The 24,740-nt window shown below is 47.1% G+C and overlaps 1 protein-coding gene across 1 annotated transcript in view; it reads right to left on the reverse strand.

The window, feature by feature from the left end:
• The window catches only part of dnah9l (dynein, axonemal, heavy polypeptide 9 like), a 393,205-nt gene that overhangs the window by 69,817 nt on the left and 298,648 nt on the right, over positions 1–24,740 (reverse strand). The window contains exons 45-46 of the mRNA XM_041200867.1: positions 18,165–18,287; positions 17,860–18,064 (exon numbers count right to left, since the gene is read on the reverse strand). Coding sequence (XP_041056801.1) covers positions 17,860–18,064; positions 18,165–18,287 — 328 coding nt within the window. The remainder of the gene's footprint in view (positions 1–17,859; positions 18,065–18,164; positions 18,288–24,740) is intronic.

Consider the following 24,740-nt stretch of genomic DNA (forward strand, 5'->3'; position numbering starts at 1 on the left):
TGACAGAGCCACTCCTCCACCTTTTCCTCACTTCCTATCCTTCCTAAATGTCCTGTATCCTTCAATATTCAGGTCCCAATCCATGTCTCTAAAATGGCTATCAAATTGTACTTACTTATTTCTAATTTCTATGTGCGCTCTCAGTTCATCTATTTTGTTTCGACTGCTTCATGCATTCAGATACAGGGCCTTTAGTTTTATCCTTTTATTGTTTTTATAATCTCTAGTCTCATCTGTTGATTTACTGTTAGATTTGTATTCTCTATTCCTTCCTGTCACGGTCTGTTTTTCATTTCCCATAATAATGGCTTTCTCTTTCGCCTTCCTTCTACTCTTTGATTTACCACATCTTCCCAAATTTGATCCCTTTCCCCTACTACTTAATTTAAAAACCTCTCTACTTCTATAGCAATGCATCTTGCAATGGCACTGGGCCCAGCACAGTTCAAGTGTAAACCATCCCAACAGTGCAGATCTCACTTTCCCCAGTACTGGTACCACGAATCAGAACCTACTTGTCCCACACTAGGCTTTGAGCTACTCATTCATCTCCCTAATCTAATTTGCCCTTTGCTAATTTGCATGTGGCTCAGATAATAATCCAGAGATTATGAACTTTGAGGTTCTGATTCTTAATTTGGTGCCAAGCTCCTCATACTGACTATGCAGAACCTCCTTCTTTGTCCTGCCTATGTCGTTGGTACCTACATGGACCATGACGACTGGGTCCAACTCCTCCCACTGCAAGTTCCCCCCCAGCCCTGAGCAGATATCCTGAATCCAGGTACTGGGCAGGCAACACAGACACTGGACTCACGCTCTTTGCTGCAGAGAACAGTGGCAATCCTTCTGACTATACTGTCCCTTACTACAACTACATTCCTCGTTACTCCCCCCATTTGAATGGCTTCCTGTACCACAGTGCCATGGCCAGTTAGCTCATCCACCCTGCAGCCCCCACCCTCATCCAAACAAGCTGAACAAACCTCAAACTTGGACAATTGCAAGGCCCAAGGCTCCTACACTCCTGCCGTCTGGGTCCCCTTACCTGCCTCACTGACCAAATCAGACCTATTCTCAGGGGTGTGACTGTCTCCTGGAGTAAAGTGTCCAGGTAACTTTCCCCTCCATAAGATGCTGCAGCTCAGTTTCCAGCTTAACAAATCTGAGCCAAAATTCCTGCAGCCGCAAACGCTTACTGCAGATGTGTTTGCCCTGGATCACACCAGTATCCGGAAGCTCCCACATCCTGCAATCGCAGCACATCACTTGCCCTGCCATCTCCAATACACGTTAATTAATTAATTAATCAATCAATTAATAATTGCTAATTAATTTATAATTAATAAAACCTGCACCTCTCAATAGGTTGTGGCACTGCTAGTAAACTTTACAATACTGATAAAACAATACAGTACTTACAATACTGATAAAATTAATAATACTAGTTACTGGTTTACTGGCTCCTTCTGTTGCACCAAGGAGGAAATCAAATGCTGGGGGCTGAAAAACAGGAGAAGAAAAAAAGAGAGCCTCCTCTCCTCCCTTCATCGAACTCCCCACTCAACTTCTTGCAGTAAACCTTGCTTAAAGCACCTCTTTCCCCCTATGCACTGAATTCCCACTTAGAATCAAATTCCTAATTATAATCACCCAATCTCTCCCTCACTGACCATGTGCCCTTACTGACCCTTATTCACCTATGTGATTGGTTGATATGTTTGTTTTCGATCCGTGGAAAATTTATAAAAAGCAATTCAGGATGTTATATAATGATGTTTTCCTCTGAAATTCAGGGCAGAATTTTCTGACGCCTGGCGCGTGCAGGTGTGAGCAGACAATATGGTGGGAAGGCCAGAAATTGGTTTCCTAACATCATGAAACCAGTTTGCAATTGTCTGCTCTGCCTGTCAATGGCGGGCAGTATTTCCCACTGCTGCACGTTGGAAGCTTCATTGTAATATATCTGCATAAGCCCAGCTCACTGTCATCATCCTCCCACACTGAATCATCCAGGTCACACCAACGTGTTTCACAACACCATATATAAGGCGCACACCTGGCGAGCTGCACTTTGAGAGGAACTCGGAGGTGAGTGCACAATAATGTTGCGCAGCATTCAAGAGGATCACCTGTTGGACCTAAAAGTTGAGGCGCCGTGCATTCAGGTGAGGGCACAGGCAAGTTGCATTTTCCCGACTGGCTAACAGTGCGATGCTGGTGAAAGGGCTGCCCTGTGGTTGAGACGGGCTGGTGGGGGTGGGGGTGGGGCAAGGGCTGCCCTGTGGTTGAAGCGAGTTGGGGGGTTGCCAAGGGTTGCACTGCGGTTGATAGTAGAACACATGCATGTGCGGGATGGGTGGGGGTGAGGGAAGTGGCCACGTATTAGGGAAACCTTGTATAAAGTGACCATTCCTCAGTAGCTGAGAAAATTCAGGCGAAGACATGCTTAAAGTCAGGAAGCTAGCTTATCTGCCCACTCAAGCAACGCAGAGACCTGAAAGTGTCAAGGGAGCTTTTCACCCCTTGAGTACAGACTGCAAATTAATGGGTGTTTTAGTGGGCTGCAGAACAGTTGGATGACTGGGCACATTGTACAATCTCTTTGCTAAAGCTGGCCATGAAGCAGTCACTGGTGGAGGTGCTCATAGCCCCTTGCAACGTTAGCATTCAGGTTTGGGCCAGCCTCCCCAATGGTTCAAGCTATCAGTGCAGCCTTGTAGTGCAGGTTAGGAGAATGCTTGCGCCTGAGCTGAAAGCACAACATGCAGTCCAGTGGGCAAAGCTGCCGTCCATGGTCGGGTGGAGTGAGTTGGAGGTGGGTGGGGTTTTTGGCAGCCATGCAGTGCATTAAACTCTGGCCATTCAAGTGGTGGCAGCACTCTCTGGCCTTCAGACTTAACCAAGAGAGGTCCCTAGTACACCCAAGCTAACCCACACGTCTCTCTCTTTCATCCTGCAGGAGCAGTACATCAGGAGCATGGAGCCTGGTGACCTAGCTGTATGCCTCATGGCTTACAGAGAGCACAGATGAAAGGGAAGAGAATGACCAAGGCGCTTGGCTGGGCAGAGGGAGCAGCATCACCCTCAGGGAGAAGGGGCGCTGGGGCTCCTGCACATGCCGCTGAACAACCACAGCTGGTTGGCCCCTAGATGGACCCAGGGTCAACAGATAGCATTTCTCATTCCTGCAGATGAGAACAAGTGTCGCTGAAGACTGGGCATATCAGCCACTTGCTGCAGGATTTGTTGCCAAGGGATGTGGAGGGCATCCACTGCCAGTGGCTGTGAAAATGACTGCAGCACTCAATTTTTATGCCAGTGGCTCCTTTCGGGGCTCCACAGGTGACCTCTGTGGGGTATCACAAGCCTCCATCCACAAATGTATCCATGAGGTCACGGATGCCATATTTGCAAAGACACACAACTTTGTGCATTTCGCCTGGAATCAGGAAGGCAGGAAGCAGGAGCGCTGGGATTAGCCTAGATCCCAGGTTTCCCACAGGTGCAAGGTGCAATCGACTGCACTCATGTGGTGCTCAGATCTTTGTGGCAACAAGTGGTCAACTATGTCAACCACAAGGGATTCCACTCGCTGAAAGTGCAGCTGGTGTGTGACCACCACAAACGCATTCTACAGGTCTGCTTGTTGTTTCCAGGGAGTGTCCATGGCTTCTACATTCTTTGCAGGTCTCATATCCCTGTCAACTTCCAGGGTCCACAGAGACTGCAGGTTGGCTCCTCAGGGACAAGGGCTACCCACCGAGGATGTGACTGATGATGCCCATGCAGTGACCTCAGAGTGCAACACAGAGAGAGAAGGTACAACATAGTTCATGCTGCAACTTGCAACTTGGTGGAACAAACCATCGGAATGTTGAAAGTGAGGTTCTGGTGCCTGGGCCGGTCTGGTGGAGCCCTACAATATAGTCCACAGTGGGTGTCACGCATCGTCATCACCTGCTGCACTCTTCACAACCTGGCAACGGGGAGAGGAGGGGCTGAGGAGGAGATGGAGGAGCTGCACATCTCCTCCGATGAGGAGGACGTCTAGGGAGATGAAGGTGAGGAGGTCCTTGAAGGCAAAGATGATGGTGGTGAGGTCATCGCACTGGGCAGGTGAGGCAGGCGCTCGGGAGGCCCTCATAGCTGCTAGATTCATGGAGGATGATGACGACATATGGTGAGGAGACACGATAGGTCCCTCACATTGCATCTGTGAATGTTTGACTCCTGTCTGGCTGACAGCAGCACACATACCCTCTGTGATAAGGCTGCTGTCATGGAGATGCAGTGGCTGCCCATAGTCCCTACATTCCAGGAAGATGATGATGACATGCAGTGGGGACACCCATAGATTCTCATTAGCTTATGTGAATGTCTGACTTCTGTCTGCCTGATGGCACCTCGATAGCACTCTGTGATCCCCTTTTGGAAAAGGGGAAGCTGGAGTGAGATCGAGCTGCCCCTCGCCTTTCTTGCATTGACATTGTTGGAGGCCAACTATGGCGTCAGCAATGGAATTCAGCCCATGCAGCAGTGCAGGAGTGATGTCCTGGACCAAGGTTTCCATGGCAGCCGTCATCCTACCAGTGTTAACTGTGCTGCTTTGGCATGCTGGCGCTATCACCTCAGATTGAAGGCGGACAGACTGCTCCATTGTGCTTTGCAATCTGAGGAGTGCAGCGGACATCCCTTCATGATCTTCCCGAGCTTGCCTTTGCAGCTCCAGCAACCGAGGTACGACTGAGTCCAGAGGCTCATCATCTGTCTCAGACTCAGCAGATTTCTGGGCCTGAATTTTACTCTTGGTGGGCGCGTGTGATCATGGGCCTGGGAGCAGCCGGGAAACAGGCCCCTGACCGTGGTCGACCCACGACTGCAATTTCACGCTGGTTGGCCAATTATGGCCTGCCCAGCATGAAATGTATCTTCCCAAAGGCTGGGAAGGGCCGGGTGGGGGCGGGGACCTACCGGGCGGCGTGTTCAATGGCTGGCGATTTAAAAACCACAGAGGCAGCTCCATGAAGACAGCCAGGGAAGGATCATGTTCTGCAGTCTGGAGACTGAAGCTATGGCCTCAACAGTGGCTAGAGATGCCAGGCAGGAGGGCAGGTCGGGTGGGCACTCAGCCCCCCTCCCCCTCATTTTTCAGATGAGTTCCTCACAGTGCTTTTGAAGGAGGTGGCTACCAGGAGGGACACCCTCTTTCCCAGAGACGGCAGGAGGAGGCCACTGCACAAAGCTAAAAGAGCTTGGGAAGAGGTGGCAGCCGAGGTCAGCAGCCATGACGTTGTGCGGGGTATGAGAGCAGTGCTGCAATAGGTTCAACCACTTCCTGCGCTTGGCATGGAGCAATGTGGAGAAGTGGCTGGCCGTCCGCCCGTGGAGCTCAGGGGTGTTAGAGTCTGAGAGCCAACTGTCACTGACTCCGGAGCTGGCCAAGGGGTAAGCCCTGGCTACTTGGACTGAGTGCCTTGCAGCTCGAGGGCTATGACTCGGGTGAGCCCTGCAAGGTGTTCCTCGGCTGAGGTTGGCCAGGCTGCAATGGTGCTGCAGGTAGAGAGTGCACTAATCAATGCTCCTCTGTCCTTTCAGAAGACAAACTATAATGACATTGAGAGGTCATGGACAGGCAGAGAACCTCCAACTCCTAATATTGACCAGATTTGAGTAGATTGACCTTGGAGCTGGGGAACAGCCACACACCTTTTTCAGCCAGTCGTGGAGAGGCAGGAGTGTCAGATGAAGGTGAGAGATCAGTGCACAGAGGTGAGAGTTTCGAATTGTGCAAACATTCTTGTGTAGTCTCTTAATTGATGGGAGCCTCAAACCTGATTCCCCATTGATCATTGAAAGACGATGGCAATGTGATGCAGATTCCCATTGTCTCACCAGGGTGCCTGGCACGCACAGTGATAGTCTGATGACTTAAACTAATGGCATGTACTTGCTCTCCCTTAGATTCGCCATTGGGCACTCAATTGCAGGACCCTGAAGAGCCACCCCTGAGACCAGAGGACCACTGGGTTCAGCTGCATTTGCGCCACAGCCACTGTCTGAACCAGGCACCAGCGCAGATACCAGCACTTCGGCGGGTGTTAGATCTTCAGCTAGAATGTTGGTGCATAGTGGTGAGGAAACTTCACAGTCATTTGAGATGCAGGCGAAGACAGAGAGTTCCCAGGGCGCTTGCAGTCGGAGGACTAGGACGATGCTGAGTCGAAGACAGATGATGAGCCTCTGGAGTTGTCCATTAGGCAGCAGAGGCTGGATGTCCAGCGGAATGTGTGAGAAGATCTGGTGGAGATCCATGAGGGTATGTGTGTCATGGTCTCTGTTGTGGAGAAGTCCATGCAGAGCATAAGCAATGCATTAACTCTCATGGCTGAGCGCACTGCCCCCTCTATTGAGAGAGTGGTGATGCTAATGGAGAAGCAGCTCCAGGGGCAGGATCAGGCGGTTCTGGGGCTGCTCTCAGACCTGCAAGCCTTCACACAGGCAATGACTTCAGGCAGTCAGTGCCGGTGTGGGAGATGGATGAGGCACCCAGTATCCCAGCTAGGTGCCCGTCCATCGCTGGTGAGTAGGGAGGTCCAGATCTGCCTCATCTTGGCGCACCAGCTGCTTGTAATCTCTGCGGGCTCCTCTCAGGGCACTCTGGATGACGGCAGCAGCTCCTCCGCCCCTCTGCCAGTGGCATCTGACGAGGCTGTGATGACTGGTGAGATGCCTGCCATAGCACTGGCCGTTCCCTCCCAGGCAGGGACAGTAAAGTCTCCAATGGCCAGAGGACGACTGCTAAGATCACCAAGGCCAACAAGACAGCAGAGTTAGCAAACTGTCTCCAATGCCGCTGCCAGAGAGGTGGGGGCACCTAGACATAGTGCTCGCAAACGTAATTTTAAGGCACCATGAGTACAAGAGGGACTGTTCACGGGTGATCTTCTGTTCTGTAATGTTTTGTTTATATGTTTACCGGTGTGGAAATGAATACCAAAGATGGTGATGTTATTTTGTTCTGAGTGTGAAAATTATATAATTTTTGCTTTTGTCGTAATGACCTGAGTATGCTTCACCATTTTTTTGGTGTGGGGTATGCCAGTATGTAATGCTGGATGTGAGTGACTCTAAACTTTATTGCACAGGCACTGAGTGGACTTTGGGTTCAAATGAAAGGGTCATTTCAGACATTCGGGATGGAGGCAGCAGCCCTGGCATAAGGTGGAAGATGATCCTTGGCAGCCCAGCTGAAGGAGCATTGGATCATGGCATCCCTGGTGTCCCTGCCTCCCTGAAGGATGGAGAGGTCTGTCTTTACGCCCTCAGCATTCTCCTCACCATGCTCCTCTTCTGACTCACCACTGGAATAATCCTCTGTGGTCTGAGGAGCTGTGTCAAGAAGCTCTTCCTCCAGTGGTTCCCCCCTTGCCAGTGCCAGATTGTGGAGAGTGCAGCATGCAACCACTATCAGTGACACCAGCTCTGAGCGGTATTATAGCGCTGCCCCTGAATAGTCCAGGCATCAGAAGCACAGTTTCAGAAGACCTTTGGTCCTCTCTATCACTGTCCTTGTGGAGGCATGACTCCTATTATAACGCTGCTCTGCCTCTGTTCTTTGGCACAGAGGCGTCATAAGCCACCTTTTCAATGGATAGCCCTTGTCACCCAGCAGCCATCCATCCAGTCGGGCTGGAGCACTGAAGAGCCTCGGCACCTGGGAGTGTCTCAGGATATAAGTGTCATGGATGCTGCCAGTGTACCGTGTACAGACTTGCAGGATCTGCATCCTGTGGTCACACACTATCTGCACATTCATGGAATGGAATCCTTTCCTGTTGACGAAGGCACCCGGCTGACCTGCTGGCGCCTTGTTGGCCGCATGTGTGCAGTCGATTGCACCCTGAATGCGGGGGAACCAAGCAATCGCTGGAAACCCTCTGGCTCGCTCAGCCTGGCTGGCCTCGTCCATACGAAAATGAATAAATGTCAGTATCCGCCTGAACAAAGCTTCTGTCTCCAGCTTGATGCAACTGTGGACAGCTGTTTGGGAGACTCCACACAGATCCCCCACCAAGCCCTGGAAAGAGCTGGAGGCATAGAAGTTGAGGGTCACTGTGACCTTTAGAGCCACTGGCATGGGGTGGCTACCCACACAATTGGAGGTGATCACAGGTCCAACCATCTGACAAATGGAAGTCACTGTCTCCCTGGAGAGATGGAGCCTCCTTCGGCATTTCACCTCTGACATGTTGAGGTAGCTGCATCGCTGCATATAAACCCTGGCAGCAGGACAGTGGCATTTCTGCAGTCTCTTCCGCCTTGGACTACTGCTGGCCCTACCTCCCTAGTGCCTGCACCTCTCCTCCCACGGGTCCCTCTCCTGGAAGCTGCATTGGGACACCTGGCCTCCTCTCCCTTCTGCCCCTCTCTTCCTCCTCAGAGGAGGTGCCACCAGCAGAGACCACAATCCCCATTACCAGGGTAACGGAAGGCAGTCTGATACCTGGAAGGACCCACACGGTCAAAATCCTCCAGGGGCCTTGGAGACACCAATGAGTCCTGAAATGAAGCCTGGAAATGCTAAAAATGAAGCTCAGAATGGAGATGAAGCTATCAAGTTCAAATAAGCAACCAGCAGCAAACTATCTCCTAAAGTCCTCACTACTCACAATGCTGCTGAACCTTTTTATTCTGCCCTTGAATGGGGTTTTGCAAAATGTGGGCTGCCTGTTTTGCCCATATGATGAGCATGAAATTGTGTGGACAACATAAAATCTGGATCAATTGGGTTTTTAATTGCCTCAACTGACCTTTTAATTAATGGCATTTGTGGCTCTGATAATTATGTGCGCCCACCGACCTGAAGATTGCCCGCATGCCGGATGACGTGGGGATGCCTGCCAGACGTCATCTCGCACAATTTTACGAGGCGTTAAATTCTGCCCCTGGTCTCCAGCAGTCCTCCGAATCCCTGCGCCACCTGCTGTGGATCAGACCGCGCGATTTGCTCACCAGTTTGTAAACCCAAGGCCACTCTAAAGCTTGGTCCTACTGAGGTTTGTGTCTCTGCGCTGGTGGAGGGTATGGATGAGCGTTGGGATGGGTTTTCAATAAGGGTTTCAGCAGAATCCCCTTCTGAGGTCTCTTTGGGGCTTGGGTCGAGGACCTGGGTCATGGACTCTATCGCTGTTTCCCAGATGTGCCTGTGAAAGCAAGGAGAGATAATTAGTGCATGGCAGGGGACGGTGAAACAGGACACATCACTCACAGCATGGTTGTCTGGTGGATGTTGCACTGCTGGACCCTCACTTGATTGACCACCACCGACCTCACCGTCAGCACAGGAATGATCCAGATCTTCACCAGCTAGCTGGATGGCTCTGTTTCAAAGTCCGTGAGGACCTTGATTGCTGGCATTCCTTCACAAGTCTGTGACCTCAACCTTTTTTTGTGCGCCAGCTTGTCCTGCATAAATACAGATGGAGAGGGTGTAAGCAGGATGCTTGCCAAGCAAGGTGATAAATATGCCTGGCATGTGAGGGTGGTAAGTGGTGCCATGGACGAGATGAGGACAATGAAGGTGTGTGAGAGAGTGAATGGTGATGTCCTTTAAACTGGCAGTGAGTGAGGGCCCTGTGGATGTGTGATGGTTTTGTGAGCGTGTGAGTTGAGAGTGATGAGACGAGTGACTCACCCTGGTGGAACAGAGGAGATCATTCATCCTCTTTTGGCACTGGGGTGGTTGTCCTCTTTTACAGGGCATTGGCAGCACTGTTGCTGCCCAGAGCAGGGGTAGAGGACATCACGGCAGGCCTCCACGGCATCTAAAAGGCATTCCAGTCACTGAATCGGGAGGCTGCAGACTTCTTGCCTTTTGGGGCCATGTCCTCTGTGCAGCAGTCCTGGGCTGGAAGCACTGAGATGTGTGAACGCTGCTGCACATTAAATATGGCACATGGTGTGAGGAAATCGTGAGGTGATGGCATGGTGGGTGAATCGGAGGCTGGCTGCCAGTGGAACAGCGTGTTTTCCAGGAATGCATGATTAATGAGGTGGGGTTGGGACGATACAGCGTGAAAAGCTGCCATTGCGGCTGGCAGGTAAAATGTTCTTTTTCCCGCCTGCTACTGCACTAAGTGCAAATCTGGGATGATTCTGACGTAGTTTTGCACAATTATTGACAATCATTGGTTTCTTATAAAAACCTTTATCTCAATTTGGAACATCTAATTATATTGAATGCTAATACAAAATGGTGGGGAAGATTTCCTCTGCGTGCTAGGTGTGGCATAATCATAAGCACATTTATAAAGATCTTCAAGGTGATTTTGCTCTGCCCAAAGCAGAAAAAATATCAGCACCTATAATTTGTCGTAATGTACAATTTCTTGCATGAAATATGAGAAGCTATGGGGTAATTTTAACCCCTCAAGATTTGCGAGTGGATTTGAGATAAAATTATTGCTTTTCAGAGTGGGAGAGAAACTCAGCTTCAACATGGCCACTTCCAGGTTTGATGGAGTCACAATTGGCTGCTGGCAAGAAACCTACATGCCAAAGTTGGCATTTCATAATTTGAGAGCAGAATAATGCGGATGCTGAAATTCTGAAATAAAGAGCAGAAAATTCTGGAAATACTCAGCAGGGCAGGCAGCATCTCAGGAAGGAAAAATAAAGACAATGTTTTAGGCCAATGGCCTTTCAACAGAATTGGGAAGCTTTAGAAATGTAATAGTTTTTAAGCAAGTACAGAGTCAGTGAAGTGGGGGAAACTGTGAAAGAGTGGAAGACAGGAGAGATTAAAGACAAAGGGGTTGATGGTGCAAGGCCGAAGGGAGTGATAATAGGGCAAGTAAAAATACAAATAATGTGCCTAGAGGAGGTGTGAATGGCAGAATCATGAACACCTGCTGTCCAAAAACTAAACAAATGGAAAAACCAAAGGAAAGAAAAGGAAAACAAAAGAGGGCAGAGGTTTTGATCTGAAATTGTTGAACTTAATGTCAAGTGCAGAAGTGCCTGGTTGAAAAATATTTCTCGAGTTTATGTTGAACTTCACTGGAGCACTGCAGGTGGTTGAGGACAGAAAGGTCAGCATGGGATACCCTTGTTCACATCTTAATCCCCCAAGCCACATCCCACCACTCCCCAGACACCTCTCCATACAAATGTGGGAGATGCAACGTCTGCCCTTCTACCTTCTCAATATCCAAGGTCCAAAACCCTCTTTCCAGGTGAAACAGCCATTTACTTGAACTTCTTTCAAATTTGTATACTGTAACCACTGCTCACAATGCAGTCTCCCCTACCCCAGAGAATTGAGTATTTCAATTCTCCACATTGATCACATGCTGACATTCTAGTCCTTGGCCTCCTGCAGTTGTTCCAATAAAAATCAATGTAAGCTCAAGGAACAGCACCTCATCTTCCGATTAGGCATTTTACGGCTTTCTGGACTCATCATTGAGTTCAACAATTTCAGAATAGCCCATCAAGCCTGCTCTACCATTCAATAAGATCTTGGCCGATCTGATTGTGGCCTTACTTCCACTTTCATGCTTGTCCCCATAACCCTCAACTCCCTGAAAATCAAAAATCTGTTTAAAGCACTGAATATATTCAATGACACAGCCTCCATTGCTCTCTGGGGAAGAGTATTCCACAGACGAATATCTGCTGAGAGAAGAAAATCTTCCTTAACTCTGTGCTAAACGGGAGGTGCCTTACTTTTACATTGTGTCCCCTAGTTCTAGATTCCCCACGAGAGGAGACATCTTCTGAGTATCTATCCTGTCAAGAATCTTATATGTCTCAATAAGGTCACATCTCATTTTTCTAAACTCCAATGAGTATAGGCCCAACCTGTGAAACCTTTCCTTATAAGACAACCCCTCCAACCCAGGAATCAGTCTTGTGATCCTTCTCTGAACTGCATCCAATGCAAGTATATCTTTCCTTAAGTAAGGAGACCGAAATTGTGCACAAGCGGGTTTCACTAATATCCCATACAGTTATGGCATAACTTCCCTTCTTTTCTACTCCACCCACTTTGCAACATTTCATTTGCCTTCCTAATTACTTGCTGTGCCTGCATGCTAACATTTTGTGATTTATACACAAAGACACCCAGATCCCTCGGTGCTGCAGCATTCTGCAGTCTCTCTCTGTTTAAATAATATTCTGCTTTTCTATTCTGCCTGCCAAAGTGGACAACGTCACATTTTCCCGCATTATACTATATATGCCAAATTTTTGCCCACTCACTTAACTTAGCTACATTCCTTTGCACAATCTTGGTATCCTTCTCAGAACTTGCTTTCCTACCTATCTGAAGCTTAGACTCCAGCTCATCAACACAGAGCTGATGGTTTGCAAGCTACAGGTACCTACTTGAGATGTCATTCTCACCGATCTCACAGGTATCCAGCAGCTGCCACATGCTACAGCTGCAATCCATCACCTGCCTTGCCATCTTTATTTTGTTGTTATTTAACAAATTAGGCTCCAAATTTAGAATATCACTCAATTATTATCCATTGTTATATTATGGAGTTTAACAAGGTACGTTATAAATTTAACATAATTGTATCTCCTCACTACAGTTTAAACTACTGCCCCACTTTAGAGTGAAAAAAAACACTTAGCCTCCCAATTATCTACCTGTACACCAACTTAAGGCCTCCGGACTTTGGCTCTCAGCTGTCTCCATCCCCCCCTCGTGGACCACTCCTCTTTTTAAAAGGCCAGAACCGCCCCTTCTCCCCCACTGCACTGAATTCCCTCTTTTACCAAATTCCATTTATGCATTTGGTCTCACTGCACTCAGCCTTCAATTCGCACCTTTGCTTTCAGATGGCAGCTATGCATGTTTCTAACATTCACACCTCTTCTAGACACATCTTTTGTTTCTTTACTTGCTCCATTACCACTCCCTTTGACTTGCACCATCAATCCTTTGTCAGTTAAATCCTGCCATCTTCTTTCGTATCACATACATTCTTTTTTACTATTTTTCCCACTCTTCCTCACCTTTCATTGACTCTGTATTTTCTTAAAACTGATTACATCTCTGACTCTTTTCAGTTCTGACAACAAGGGGAAGAGGTGGTGGCACAGTGGTATTGTCACTGGCTGAGTATTCCAGAGACCCAGAGTAATGCTTTGGGGATCTGGGTTTGAATCCCACCACAGCAGATGGTGGAATTTGAATTCAATAAATACCTGGGATTAAAAAGTGCAATGATGATAATGAAACCATTGTCAGCTGTTGTATCTGGTTCATTAAATCTGCTGGCCTACATGTGACTCCAGACCCACAGCAATGTGGTTGACTCTTAAATGCCCTCTGAACAAGTAACAAATGCTGTCATAGCCAGTGATGTACATCCACATCCAATGAATAATAAGGGTCATGGTGCCTAATGCTGCCAGACCTGCTGAGTATTTCTGTTTTTATTTCAATATTCAATGCAGTGAGCTTGGCTTGATGTGAATATTTTTAGGCTACGCCAGTGTGTTCTTTTTAACTGGGCTCCAAATCTAACTTGAACAATATTCATTCCTTGTACTCAGCAAACTGACCATGGAAATTGTGGTGAATTTAAGGAACAGCTCATGTGGTGAGTTCAATTTGTCATTGTCCCATCTGAATAAAAGCTCTCATATTGCAGCTGATATTATAGTTCCCCTTGACAATCTTTTGGTGTAGAGCGCTTGTATAGAGGCTTTTTCAAATTTTGAGAATTTCAGATTGACAAGATCAAATGGAAAGTACCTTGAATGTGTTTGGTAGAGTTAAAAGGTAGGCCCTCAAAGGTTTAGGGACATGGTAGAAGAGTGGTTATTTTATTGAACTAGTGATCCAGAGGACTGGGACTAATGATTCAGAGAGAAGAGTTCAAATCCCACATAGCAGTTGAGGAATAAATCTGGAATGTAAAGCTAATGTCAATAATGGTGACAATGAAACTGCCAGATTATTGTAAAAGCCCCTCTGGTTCATGAATGTCCTTGAGAGAAGGAAATCTGCTGTGCTACTTTGTCTAGTCTATGTATGACTTTAGACCCAAAGCAATGTGATTTACCATTAATTGCCCTCAGAAATGGCCTAGCAAGCCACTAACAAACCAATGCAGAAAAGTCGAATAAGAATCAAACTGGATGGGCCACACAAGGCGCTAGAAATGGCAAAGGAACACCCAGCCCAGTCGATCTTGCAAAGTCCTCCTTTCTAACACCTGGGTGCTTGTGCCAAAATTGGGAGAGCTGTCCCACAGACAAGTCAAGCAACAGCCTGACATAGTCATACTCACTGAATCATACCTTACAAGCAATGTCCCTGACACCACCGTCACCATCCCTGGGTATGCAATGTTCCATTCGAAGGACAGACCCAGCATAATTGGAAGCACAATGGTTTACAGTCGGGACAGAGTGGCCCTGGGAATCCTGAACATTGACTCCAGATTTCATGAAGTCTCATGGCATCAGGTCAAACATGGGCAAGGAAACCTCCTGCTGATTACCATCTTCTGCCTTCCCTCAACTGATGAATCAATGCTCCTCAATGTTGAAAGCTACTTGTGAGAAGCACTGAGGGTAGCAGAATGTACTTTGGTTGGGGTACTCCAATGTGCATCACCAAGAGTGGCTTGATAGCATCATTCCTGACCGAGCTGGCCGAGTCCAGAAGGAGATATCTGCCAGACTGGGCCTGAAACAGATGGTGAGAAATCAACAAGAGGGAAAAATCTACTTTACCTTGTCCCCATCAATCTAACTGTCGACAGTAATATTAGATATGATCACCCTAATAAGGGTCTTCTTCCTAAGGAGTCTTTGTGGAGACCAAATTCTGTCTTCACACTGAAGATACTGTCCATTTTATTGTGTGGCACTACCACCCTGCTAAATGTGAAGCCAATGTTTATTCACCTTTTTAAAGTATAATCACTTTTTAACCATGTAACTATTTCTTTATTTCTTTTATATTCTTGACTATAAACTGGTTGTGGTGTAGCCCTGTGTTTGGAGTTTGTCTCATGATGGTAACATGGAACAACAAGGTGAAAGGAGAAGCTTGACACTGATGGTATCTTAAGAACTGTGTTGTATGGGCATGGAGGAATGTATGATGGGTAACTCAGCCAAGGCAGGATTTTGCTAGAATCAGCAAGTTCTGCAAACAGACTAAAAACTGTGCAAAAGTGCTTGCCTCAGACTGTGAGAAAGACAGGCCCTTTTTTGCTTGTTAGAGCTAATATTTTCTTCCTCAACCAGCCCTCAGGGATTGATAACAGTACAAGCAATAACAAGTGAAGCTAAATGGCCATATTTATTCAAGTATGGACCTTGAAATTCCTTCAAAGCAGCAGAGACATCTGGAAAAGGACAGTGATGTAACTGAAAACCCATTAAATGAGCTAAAAACAGGCATTACCTTATATGGCACAAGGCCAGAGCTACAAACAATATAAAGAAAGAGCAAACAAAGACATTGTTGCTGCAGTGGTGAGAGTGACTTGGTCAGTCGCTCATGGAGTGCTCTTCAGCAAATTGACCACCCTGCCGGCTCACAGGGAAACTAAGCAATCGGTATTAATGTGAATATGTACCATTGCTTAGTGGATTAATAAAGATGTATTACATCTAGTGGAACAATATCCAAGTTGCTGTGTGCCATTTATACCCAGAATAGAGGCTAGGGCCTTTAGACCAGATAGGGGTCTCACGAATGGGATAGATTCAGAACAGAGCTAGCCACTCAAAATTGGGCATCCATGGGTTGGTGTAGGCCATGAGCAAAGCAGAATTACATTCAATTATAATCTGTAAACTCATAGCCCAACATATCCTTCATTCTACCATTACTATCAAGTTTTGGGTACCAACTTTGGTTCAATGAGGAGTGTAGGGGAGTGTGTCAGGAACAGCACCAGGCATACCTAAAAATAATAGCCTGGTGACTACATGCATGATAAACAGCATCCTATAAACAAAGCTAAGCAATCTCACAAGCTGTGGATCAAAGTTCGCAGTCCTGCCACATCCACTCATGAATGGTGGACAATTAAACAACTAACCAGAGGAAGAAGCTCCAGAACCATCCCCACCATGAATAATGGCGGAGAGCAACATATCATTGCAAAAAGAGAATGCTGAAACATTTGCAACCATCTTCAGTCTGAAGTGCTGAGTGGATGATTCTCCTCAGTCTCCTCCTGAGGGCACCAGCATTACAGATGCCAGTCTTCAACCAATTCAATTTACTCCACATTATTTCAAGAAAGTGCTGAAAGCAATAGGTAAAGAAAAGGGTTCGGTCCTTTACAACATCCAGGCTGTAGTGCTGAAGAATTTGTGCTCCAGGGCTAGACCTGCCCCTAGCTAGGCTGTTCCAGTACAACTACAACACTGTCATCTACCTGTCAATGTGGAAAATTACCCAGGTATGTTCTGTCAGCAGAACGCAGGACAAATCCAATCTAGCCAATGACTGCTCCATCAGTCTACTCTCAATCATCAGCAAAGTGATGGAAGTCATTGATGGGTTCAAGTCATTGAAAGTGCTATCAAATGGCACTTGCACAGCAATAATCTGGTCCCTCTGCTCAATTTTGGTTCTGTCAGAGCTACTCACATTATAGCCTTAGTCCAAACATGGACGAAAGAACTGAATTTCAGACGTGAGGTGAGGGTGGCATCAAAGCAGTGTTTAACTAAGTGTGGCATGACGGAGCCTTAGTAAAATTGAAATCAATGGGAAACAGGGAAAACTCTCCAATGGTTGGAGTCATGCCTAGCACAAGAGAAGATGGTTGAGATTGTTGGAAACTCTCACTTCAGCTCCAGGACAATGCTGCAGATGTTCCTCAGGGTTGTGTCCTAGGCCCAACTATCTTCAGTTGCTTCATTAATGACTTCCCTCCTGTCTGTGTCAAGGCAGCAAGACCTGGATAACGTTCATACTTGGGCTGATAAGTGGCAAGTAACATTCGTGCCTAACAGGTGCCAGACAATGATTCTCTCACACAAGAGAGAATTTAACCATCTCCGCTTGATAATCAATGGCATTGCCATTGCTGAATCTCCCACTGTCAACATCCTGAGGATTACCATTGACTAGAAACTGAACTGAATGAGCTATATAAACACTGTGATTACAGGAGCAGGTCAGAGGCTGGGAATTCTACAATAAGCAACAGACCCCCTGACTTCCCAAAGCCTGCCCACTATCCACAAGGAATAAATCAGGAGTGCGATGGAATAGTTTCTACTTGCCTTGATAGTTGAGCTCCAACAACTCTCTGAAAGCATAGCACCATTCAGGACAAAGCAGCCCTTTAGATTGGCTCCTTATATACCACCTTTAAACATTCACTGCCTTTACCACTGCTGCACAGTGGCAGCAAAATACCATCGAGAGGATGCCTTGCAGCAACTTGCCAAGGTTCCTTTGACAGCACCTTCGAAACCAGCAACCTCTATGATCTAGAAGGACAGGGCAGCAGATGCATGGCAACGCCACCACCTACAGGCTCCACTTCAAGTCACATCCTATCCTGACTTGGAACTATAATGCCATTCCTTCACTGCTGCTGAGTCAAAATTCTGGAACTCCCTCCCTAAGAGCACTGTGGATGTATCTACACCATATGGACTGCATGGTTCAAGAAGGCAGCTCACCTTTTCAAGGGCAACTAGGGATGGGCAATAAATGCTGGCCCAGCCAGTGATACTCACAACCCATGAACAAATAAAAAATAGATGCTGCCTCATCTCCTGAGTATTTCCAGCATTTTCTCTATTTATTTCATAGTTATTGTATGTATAGAAGGAAGGATGCAAGGAAATTACCTTCAGCTGTTCCAGATCAGGTCTTTCAAGGCTTACCACTTCTGCAAGTAGCTGGTCTTCTAAGCCATCACGGGTAACTGTAAAGTTAATCAGAGTAGTCTGTGCCTGTATTTCAGGTTTGTAATGAGGATTAGCCAATTTGGTGTGTAGAATTAGATGGAAGTTGGGATGGAACATACATTCTTTATCTCCAATTCTAATGTACCTTTGAAAATAAAAATCAGCTGTATTAAATTTCTAAATTTTTACGTAAGCAAATTGCAAGCTCATAATTAATAAGCATTAAGATTCAAATCTAACACTACCTTCCTTTCTTAATCGTGTGTCTGCCAAGTAATGGATCTAGCACGGGATCAATGGTTTCTTCTATGTTTTCTATTAAAACAGGGTCTCCCACAATAAGTGCTTGTTCTATAATATCTGCATACCTAAAAAAAAAGGAACCCAAGATTGTAAATGGAAGATCTGTGAGATCTGTAATAAGTTCAATGATATAAATCATATTTCAAGTATAACAGGCAATCAAAAAGTGGATTAATCATCCTCTTTGCATAGTATCCTTTATTCATTAAATGAAACTACGATATGTAATCTACATGCCAACAAGAGGTATGGAGGCTGAGGGAAAGATGAAAGAAACCATGAAAATCCAGGTGTCCTACACTGTTGCTGTAACAGTGGCAGAGTGAGACACCTATTCCCTGGTTCTAGGCATCCATATGACATTACCAGAATTACTGGAGCAAGGGCATTCATGTGAAGTGGAATGGGGGCTCATAACAATATTGTCACAGTAAATGCATCTGCCAGATGGTAAAGGGGTGTTAGGAGGGGGTGGCGTTGAGGTGGTGTGGAGGAGGGAAGATGTTAGCAGCTTACAGCAGCTGCTGAGCCAACAGGTCTGGAGGAAATCACTGATCTCTTTCAATGCAGATCCATGATCCAGAAGATAGGCATCCTTTTGTCAGCTGAGTGCTTCAGAATTGGCTGCTATGAAGGAAACTGGCATACAAATTTTGTGGCTGCCAGCTCCACCAGAATGTGAGACTGGCAAAGAATGAATACTTGCTTCACGAAGACATAACCTATGCTGGGGGCACCAGAGATGGAACTGGCAGGAATTCTGCTGAACAACATGATCCTTGCAAGCCCATCTTTTTCCCTGATGTCACAGGAAAAGGGACAACACTAGATACTCTCGCCACCCCCATTCCTTCGGGAAGTTCTGCTGCAGCCTAAACTGATCAGACACTAGATTGGCTCTACCCCAAAATCTGCCACTGTCCATTTCTTTTGTACCAGAAATATTGCAGATCGTCGAGACCCAGATGCAAATACCAAAGCCAGGGATAATTACTGATTACAGTTCAAACTGGCTGTGAGATCAATTGAACTGTTGGGACTGTTGCTGGACAGAGATTCAAATGTGAAAATATGTAATAATATGGCACAAGCAATTTCTTATAAACCACTTCTGTAACTTTCTTCAGCAATACCCTTGAAAGGAAAGAAAGTATAAAGGGGGAATGGGAGAGCCTGGCAGTGGATTGGGAATCCAATAGATAATGGAATGGGCTTTGCCGTGGATTTTATAAACTCAGATACAGCATCAGCATCCTGCTCCCGATTTCCTGACCAATCAGGGCAGGCAGGGTGACCACAAACCACATCTGACTGTTGAAGCGATAATATTTAAAAAGGATCCTGGCAGGGGACACAATTGATCAGGACACAGGGAGGATCAACACTGATGGAGTCTCAATGTGGGAAGGCTGGCCCCTGGTTCTCAGGGCTATTGCTGAAGGTAATACAGTGACTTGTAAAGGCTCAGCAGAAATGTTATTCCTACAAATGGAAGGAACAAAACAATATTTGAAAGCAAGCAGATATGGCTGGAAGTTATGGATGAGGTGTGTCCCGTTCCCATGGATACAGTGCAGAGCAAGGTTCAATGACCTCATTAGGGCAGAAAAGGTAAGTGGCATGCCACATTGAATTGGCAATCTCCTTATCCTGACTTCCCTGCCCTCTTCTGCACAGTGTCCCTCAGACCAACACACTTTGCAGCTCCACTCCTTATGCTCTCTCGAGACACCTCCTCAAATCCCCATTTGAACAGCCACCACTGACACTCACCCTCATCTTACTGACGTCTCACACCCAGTCACCCTATGCAAATGTTGTCCTTCTATCCTCTCAACACATTCCATTTCTCACACCTAAAACTTTCTGCTTTCCCTTTTGCTGGAAGGACTCATCGCAGAAAACCACAGAAAAGGCAGAGAACCAGGGTGGGGGCGTGGGGGATGGGGAGATGGGGGTTGGCGGGAGGTGGGTGGTGGGGGGGGAATGTGGATTGGGGGTGGCCCTTCTGTCATGACTACTGCAGAGGAGGAGGTGATGGAGATCAGCAAAGTGGGGCAGTGCATAGCCATTGAATATGGAGAGATGAGGAGGCTAGAAGGCGTAGGGATAAGCCAAACACTTTTCAGGAGAGTTCGCACACTTTGAGGAAGCACTGTCTCACGACTCAAGCGTACTTTTCACCAGCTCAGATAACCCACACACTTCAATGGGCTTTCCAAAGCAGGTCGTCACATGGTGAGCTACATATCACATGTGAGCAGGAACAGGTGCTACAGGCAGGGACAAGGGAGAGTCCCGGTTGGAGGTTCCAAGCTCTGTTCAGAGGCAGATTCTGAGTCTTGGGTGTCACTGGCTAAGAGGACTGTTCTGGAGCTGCAGTAGAAAATAGCTGAAATCCTGCCAATATTTCCAGAGGCACAGTGCACCACTGGAGAAAGTTTTGAGGAGACTGTCTCTAGCATGAATGTCATTATGTCTCAGGTTCGCCTCCATGGAAATAGTGTCCACCTGCATGTAACATCAGATATGGCAGGCAATTGAGTGCATACTGGAATTGAACAGTGGCTTGCCAGTTTAAACAGAATGGAGGAAAGTCTCACCTTGGCCATTCAGTGCCTCACTGAATCACTACAAAATTCTTCCCAGGTCCTGGTTAGCCTGCAGGTATGGTTGCACCATGACAGGGGAGATGAAGATAAGGCACACAGGAGTGGGGACTCTATGGGTGCTCACACTCCTCTCCCCTTGTTCAATCCCCCAGTCAAAACCCCACATGGTGACTCCTGCCCCAAAGGCTGAGACTGCCCCTACAGGAGGTGCAGAGAGCACAGTATTCACTAGGGCCTTCACAGGCTCCGAAACCCAGAGGATGCTGGCCACGAGCATCTTAGCAGTCAGAGTAGGGGAACAAGCTGCCTGCCTCTTGCCCTGCTGAAGCCACAGTGATAACACCAAATAAAAGTAATAGGAAAAGGAAAAGAAAGACTTTGTGGCTTCACTAGGGGAATCAGTTTGGTGTTTGAAAGAGTGTTAATGCATCAAATTCACTGTCTAGGTAACATAAACTTTATTTAAAGTTTCCATTGTTAAGTCGTCTCCATTGTGGCCTCTCGCCTGCCAAGTGGGCATGAACCTGGAGGTTAATGGTGTGACAGAAATAAAAGATGAGGTGTCAGTGAATTGGAAAAATTATTGACTCTGGGAATATCTTGTGTTAGGGGTGGGGTGGTTGTGCAGCGGGTTCAGCATTGGTGAGGCTGCACAGCCTTAGGTTAGCTGAAAAATGCCTATATAAACCTTCCTGTCCCTCTCTGAAAGCCATGTGTGCATCTACAGACACCCTGGCTACATCAGGCTCCTCCTCCTCTGAAGTTGCAGCTCCAATCCGCTTTGCCGCTCTTTACCACTATCATTCGCGACATTGTGGCGCATATTGAAGGGCACCCCGAAATCTGTCCAGAATTCCATCTTCAGCAGCCCAAAGACTTGCTCAGTGGCCACTCTTGTGCTCATGTGGACCAGAATCTTCGAGAGATATAAAATTCTCAGAGGTCAGGGCCATTCGAGGTCCGAACTCAGCTTGTGTCAGCAGTGAACCCTCCAGTGTAACCTTATGGGAAATTGGGCAATTTAGAGCTACCTCCTGCCAATTAGGGATGGCATGTAGGAGACCGGCCAGCAGCACAATTGAGAGCACTAGATTTAAAAGGATTTCAGTATATCCCTCACCTCTGTTTCAATGAGGTTTGACTGTTGCTAGCTTGCATTGATTGGTTACATGTCTTGTTTTCTTATCATATCTTAATGAGACTTTGCTGATTCTATGACAGACTTGAGATAGTCCGTACATAGATTTCCTTGCAACTATTTATTAAGAACTATTTACAAAGACCTCAGGGTAAGCACATGGTTTCTAGACACAGACTATTTTGTGTCTTGCTCTCTCTTGGTGACCTGACTCTTGATGTCACACTCACAGCATTAATAATACCATGGTCTCATTACCATAACCATTAACCCATTACTCGACATCTCCCCCCAAGTATAATCTCCAAACTGTTACATTTTTTTGTTAAACTATTTACATTACATTCTGGAGAACCAAATGTGTGTGGGGCAGGTCCTTTCAGAGCTTTTACAAGCACTCTCGAACACACGCAGAGCCTTCATTCATCACACTCATCTCAATGTCCTGAGCATTTTCAGCGCTGCTATTGGGGTTCTCTTTAGTTGTCCATCTGAGCTGCCCTGCATCTCCATCCACCCACTGATCACACTCCCATACAGCATTTGTGCCCATCCAACATGAGGATCCGTTCACTTTCGATTTTGAACAGAGGAACCAAATTCCTCATGAGGTCCCCCGTCCTTTCCCCTACCCCAGTCACCCATGCCCTTCCCCCATAGACTCCCGTGCCATAACCTTCAACCTCCCCACCGTAACATTCCAGCTCAAACCCTTGTCACTCCAGGATGACTCGGTGATCATGCAAGTATGAAAATCATGAAAATTCCAATCCCATCTACATTGACCTCCCTGGCTCTTCCTTCCCACCCCCATGTCCATATTTACCTCCATGTCCCCACCAACCATCCTCGCCACCCCTTTTACTGTCACACCCTCACCCTCCCACCCTACCAGCTCCCTCTGCCCCCTTACTCTAACCATCCCCTCCTACCCTCTTCACCCTAAGTTTGCTCCTCAGGAGGCAGTCATTGACTGCACAGACCTTTCCCTTGCATATTCACCTGGACATTCTACCCCCCAATTCTTTCCTGCCCCTTTACACCTTCCTCCCTCTTACTCCTTCCTCCACCCTTACTCCGTCCTCCCCTCAGACACCTTCCCCCCTCCGGCCTCTCTGTTCCCCCATGGACACCTTCCCCTCTCCAGACTCCCTCCTTCCCCCAACGCCTTCCCCCCTCTGAACGCTTTCCTTTACACCTTCTTCCCCCCTTGCACCAATCTCTCCACTTGCACAATTCTCTCTCATTACACCTTCCCTCCTCCAAACCCCCTCCATCCCCCGTATTCCTGCACCCCCTCCTTCCCTTCCCAAACTCACCACCCTCCCCCCACCGCCTCCCCCTGCCGGTACATCTTCCTCTCCCACTCACACCTAGACCTCCTTCTCCCTCCCCCATGACTTTGCTAATCATCCGCACTAGCCTATGGCGAAGTCCATGAAGTTCTGAAGCAGACCCAAAGCATCAATGGAGACCATGGAAGATTGTGCAAGCCCGTAGCAAATTCTGTCAAGTTCTGAAGCCTCAGCAAAGTCAAAGCTGCTGTGCAGAGCCCTCCCACCCTCCAAGAGCTGCTTCAGGGTGGAGCCATGTGCATGAGGATCCACTCACCATGCGACGCATGTGTTCCTCCAGGGTCCAGTAACTGCAGGCCTCTAGCATCTTCTTCTCCTCAGAGGTCCATGATCTGAGCAAGGCCCTAAAGGTAAATCCAGACTTCTGCATGTCACACTTGTCCAGACATGTTCTGGGCTGGTGTGTTTTCCCAACAGCGCAACGGTAAATAGGGTGTGGGGGCAGATTTCTGGTTGAGCCTTACATTGCATCTCATTAGTGGGATGTAAATTGGATTCACGTCAGCCTCCAGCAGGATTCACGATCCGTCATGGTGAATACCATCAGAAGATCCCACTATGATTTCATGCCAACGTGAAACTGATTTCTGCCCCTCTTGCCGAATTCTCCCCCCTGCTGCCATGATGCCTGCTGTCAACAGGAGTGGAAAAATCTGGCCTGAGACTCCTGCCTCAGTGTGCATCTTAAATTCCGTTCTGTATTCTTGGATTTCCAACTCTACAGACCAGAACTGTTTATTGACTTCTTTGATTTCTCCTAGGAAATCAACAGGTTGGAAAGGTGTATCTATTTCTTGAACATCAAAATGGATGGGAACATGTTCTAGCTTTCTTCCCTTGAATTGTGTTTTAGTCTATAAAACTGATTAAAATGTCCTACCACAGGGAAAGCACTCAGTTCCCCTTTCTGGACAGCCTTCACAGTGGTGTTTCCTGTTGCTGCTGCATCTGGAGCATTTTAGCATAGGTGGAAGAGAAGTCCTGCCCTTTTGGTAGTTTTGGTGAGCTTTTTCATGGGTTTTTTGGTGGGTAGGGCTCCTTACTTTGGGCTTACATACTGGACTGACCCTTCCTAAGCATTGATGTCTTGCTGAATTACACATCAATTCTGCCATCACAACTCCACCTGCCTCGCGATCTGTTTGGCCTTCTCTAAGGTCAAATCCTCTTTTGATTTTTGTAATAAATCCAACAGCGCATCATTGATTACGCTGACTATGTTGCGGTCTCAAATCAATTTGTGCTTTAGGGCTCTGTAATCACAAGCACTAGCCAACCGAGATAAATAGTTAATAGAGGAATCAACAGATTCACACAGCCTTTGGCTCCTCTAGTTGAACCTTGCTTTTTCTATAACTAGATTCTTCTTAGGGCTGAAGTACTTATCAATGGCCCCTATAATTTCGTTGTATG

Source organism: Carcharodon carcharias, chromosome 12 (genome assembly GCF_017639515.1).
Source record: "Carcharodon carcharias isolate sCarCar2 chromosome 12, sCarCar2.pri, whole genome shotgun sequence".
Lineage (NCBI taxonomy): Eukaryota > Metazoa > Chordata > Chondrichthyes > Lamniformes > Lamnidae > Carcharodon > Carcharodon carcharias.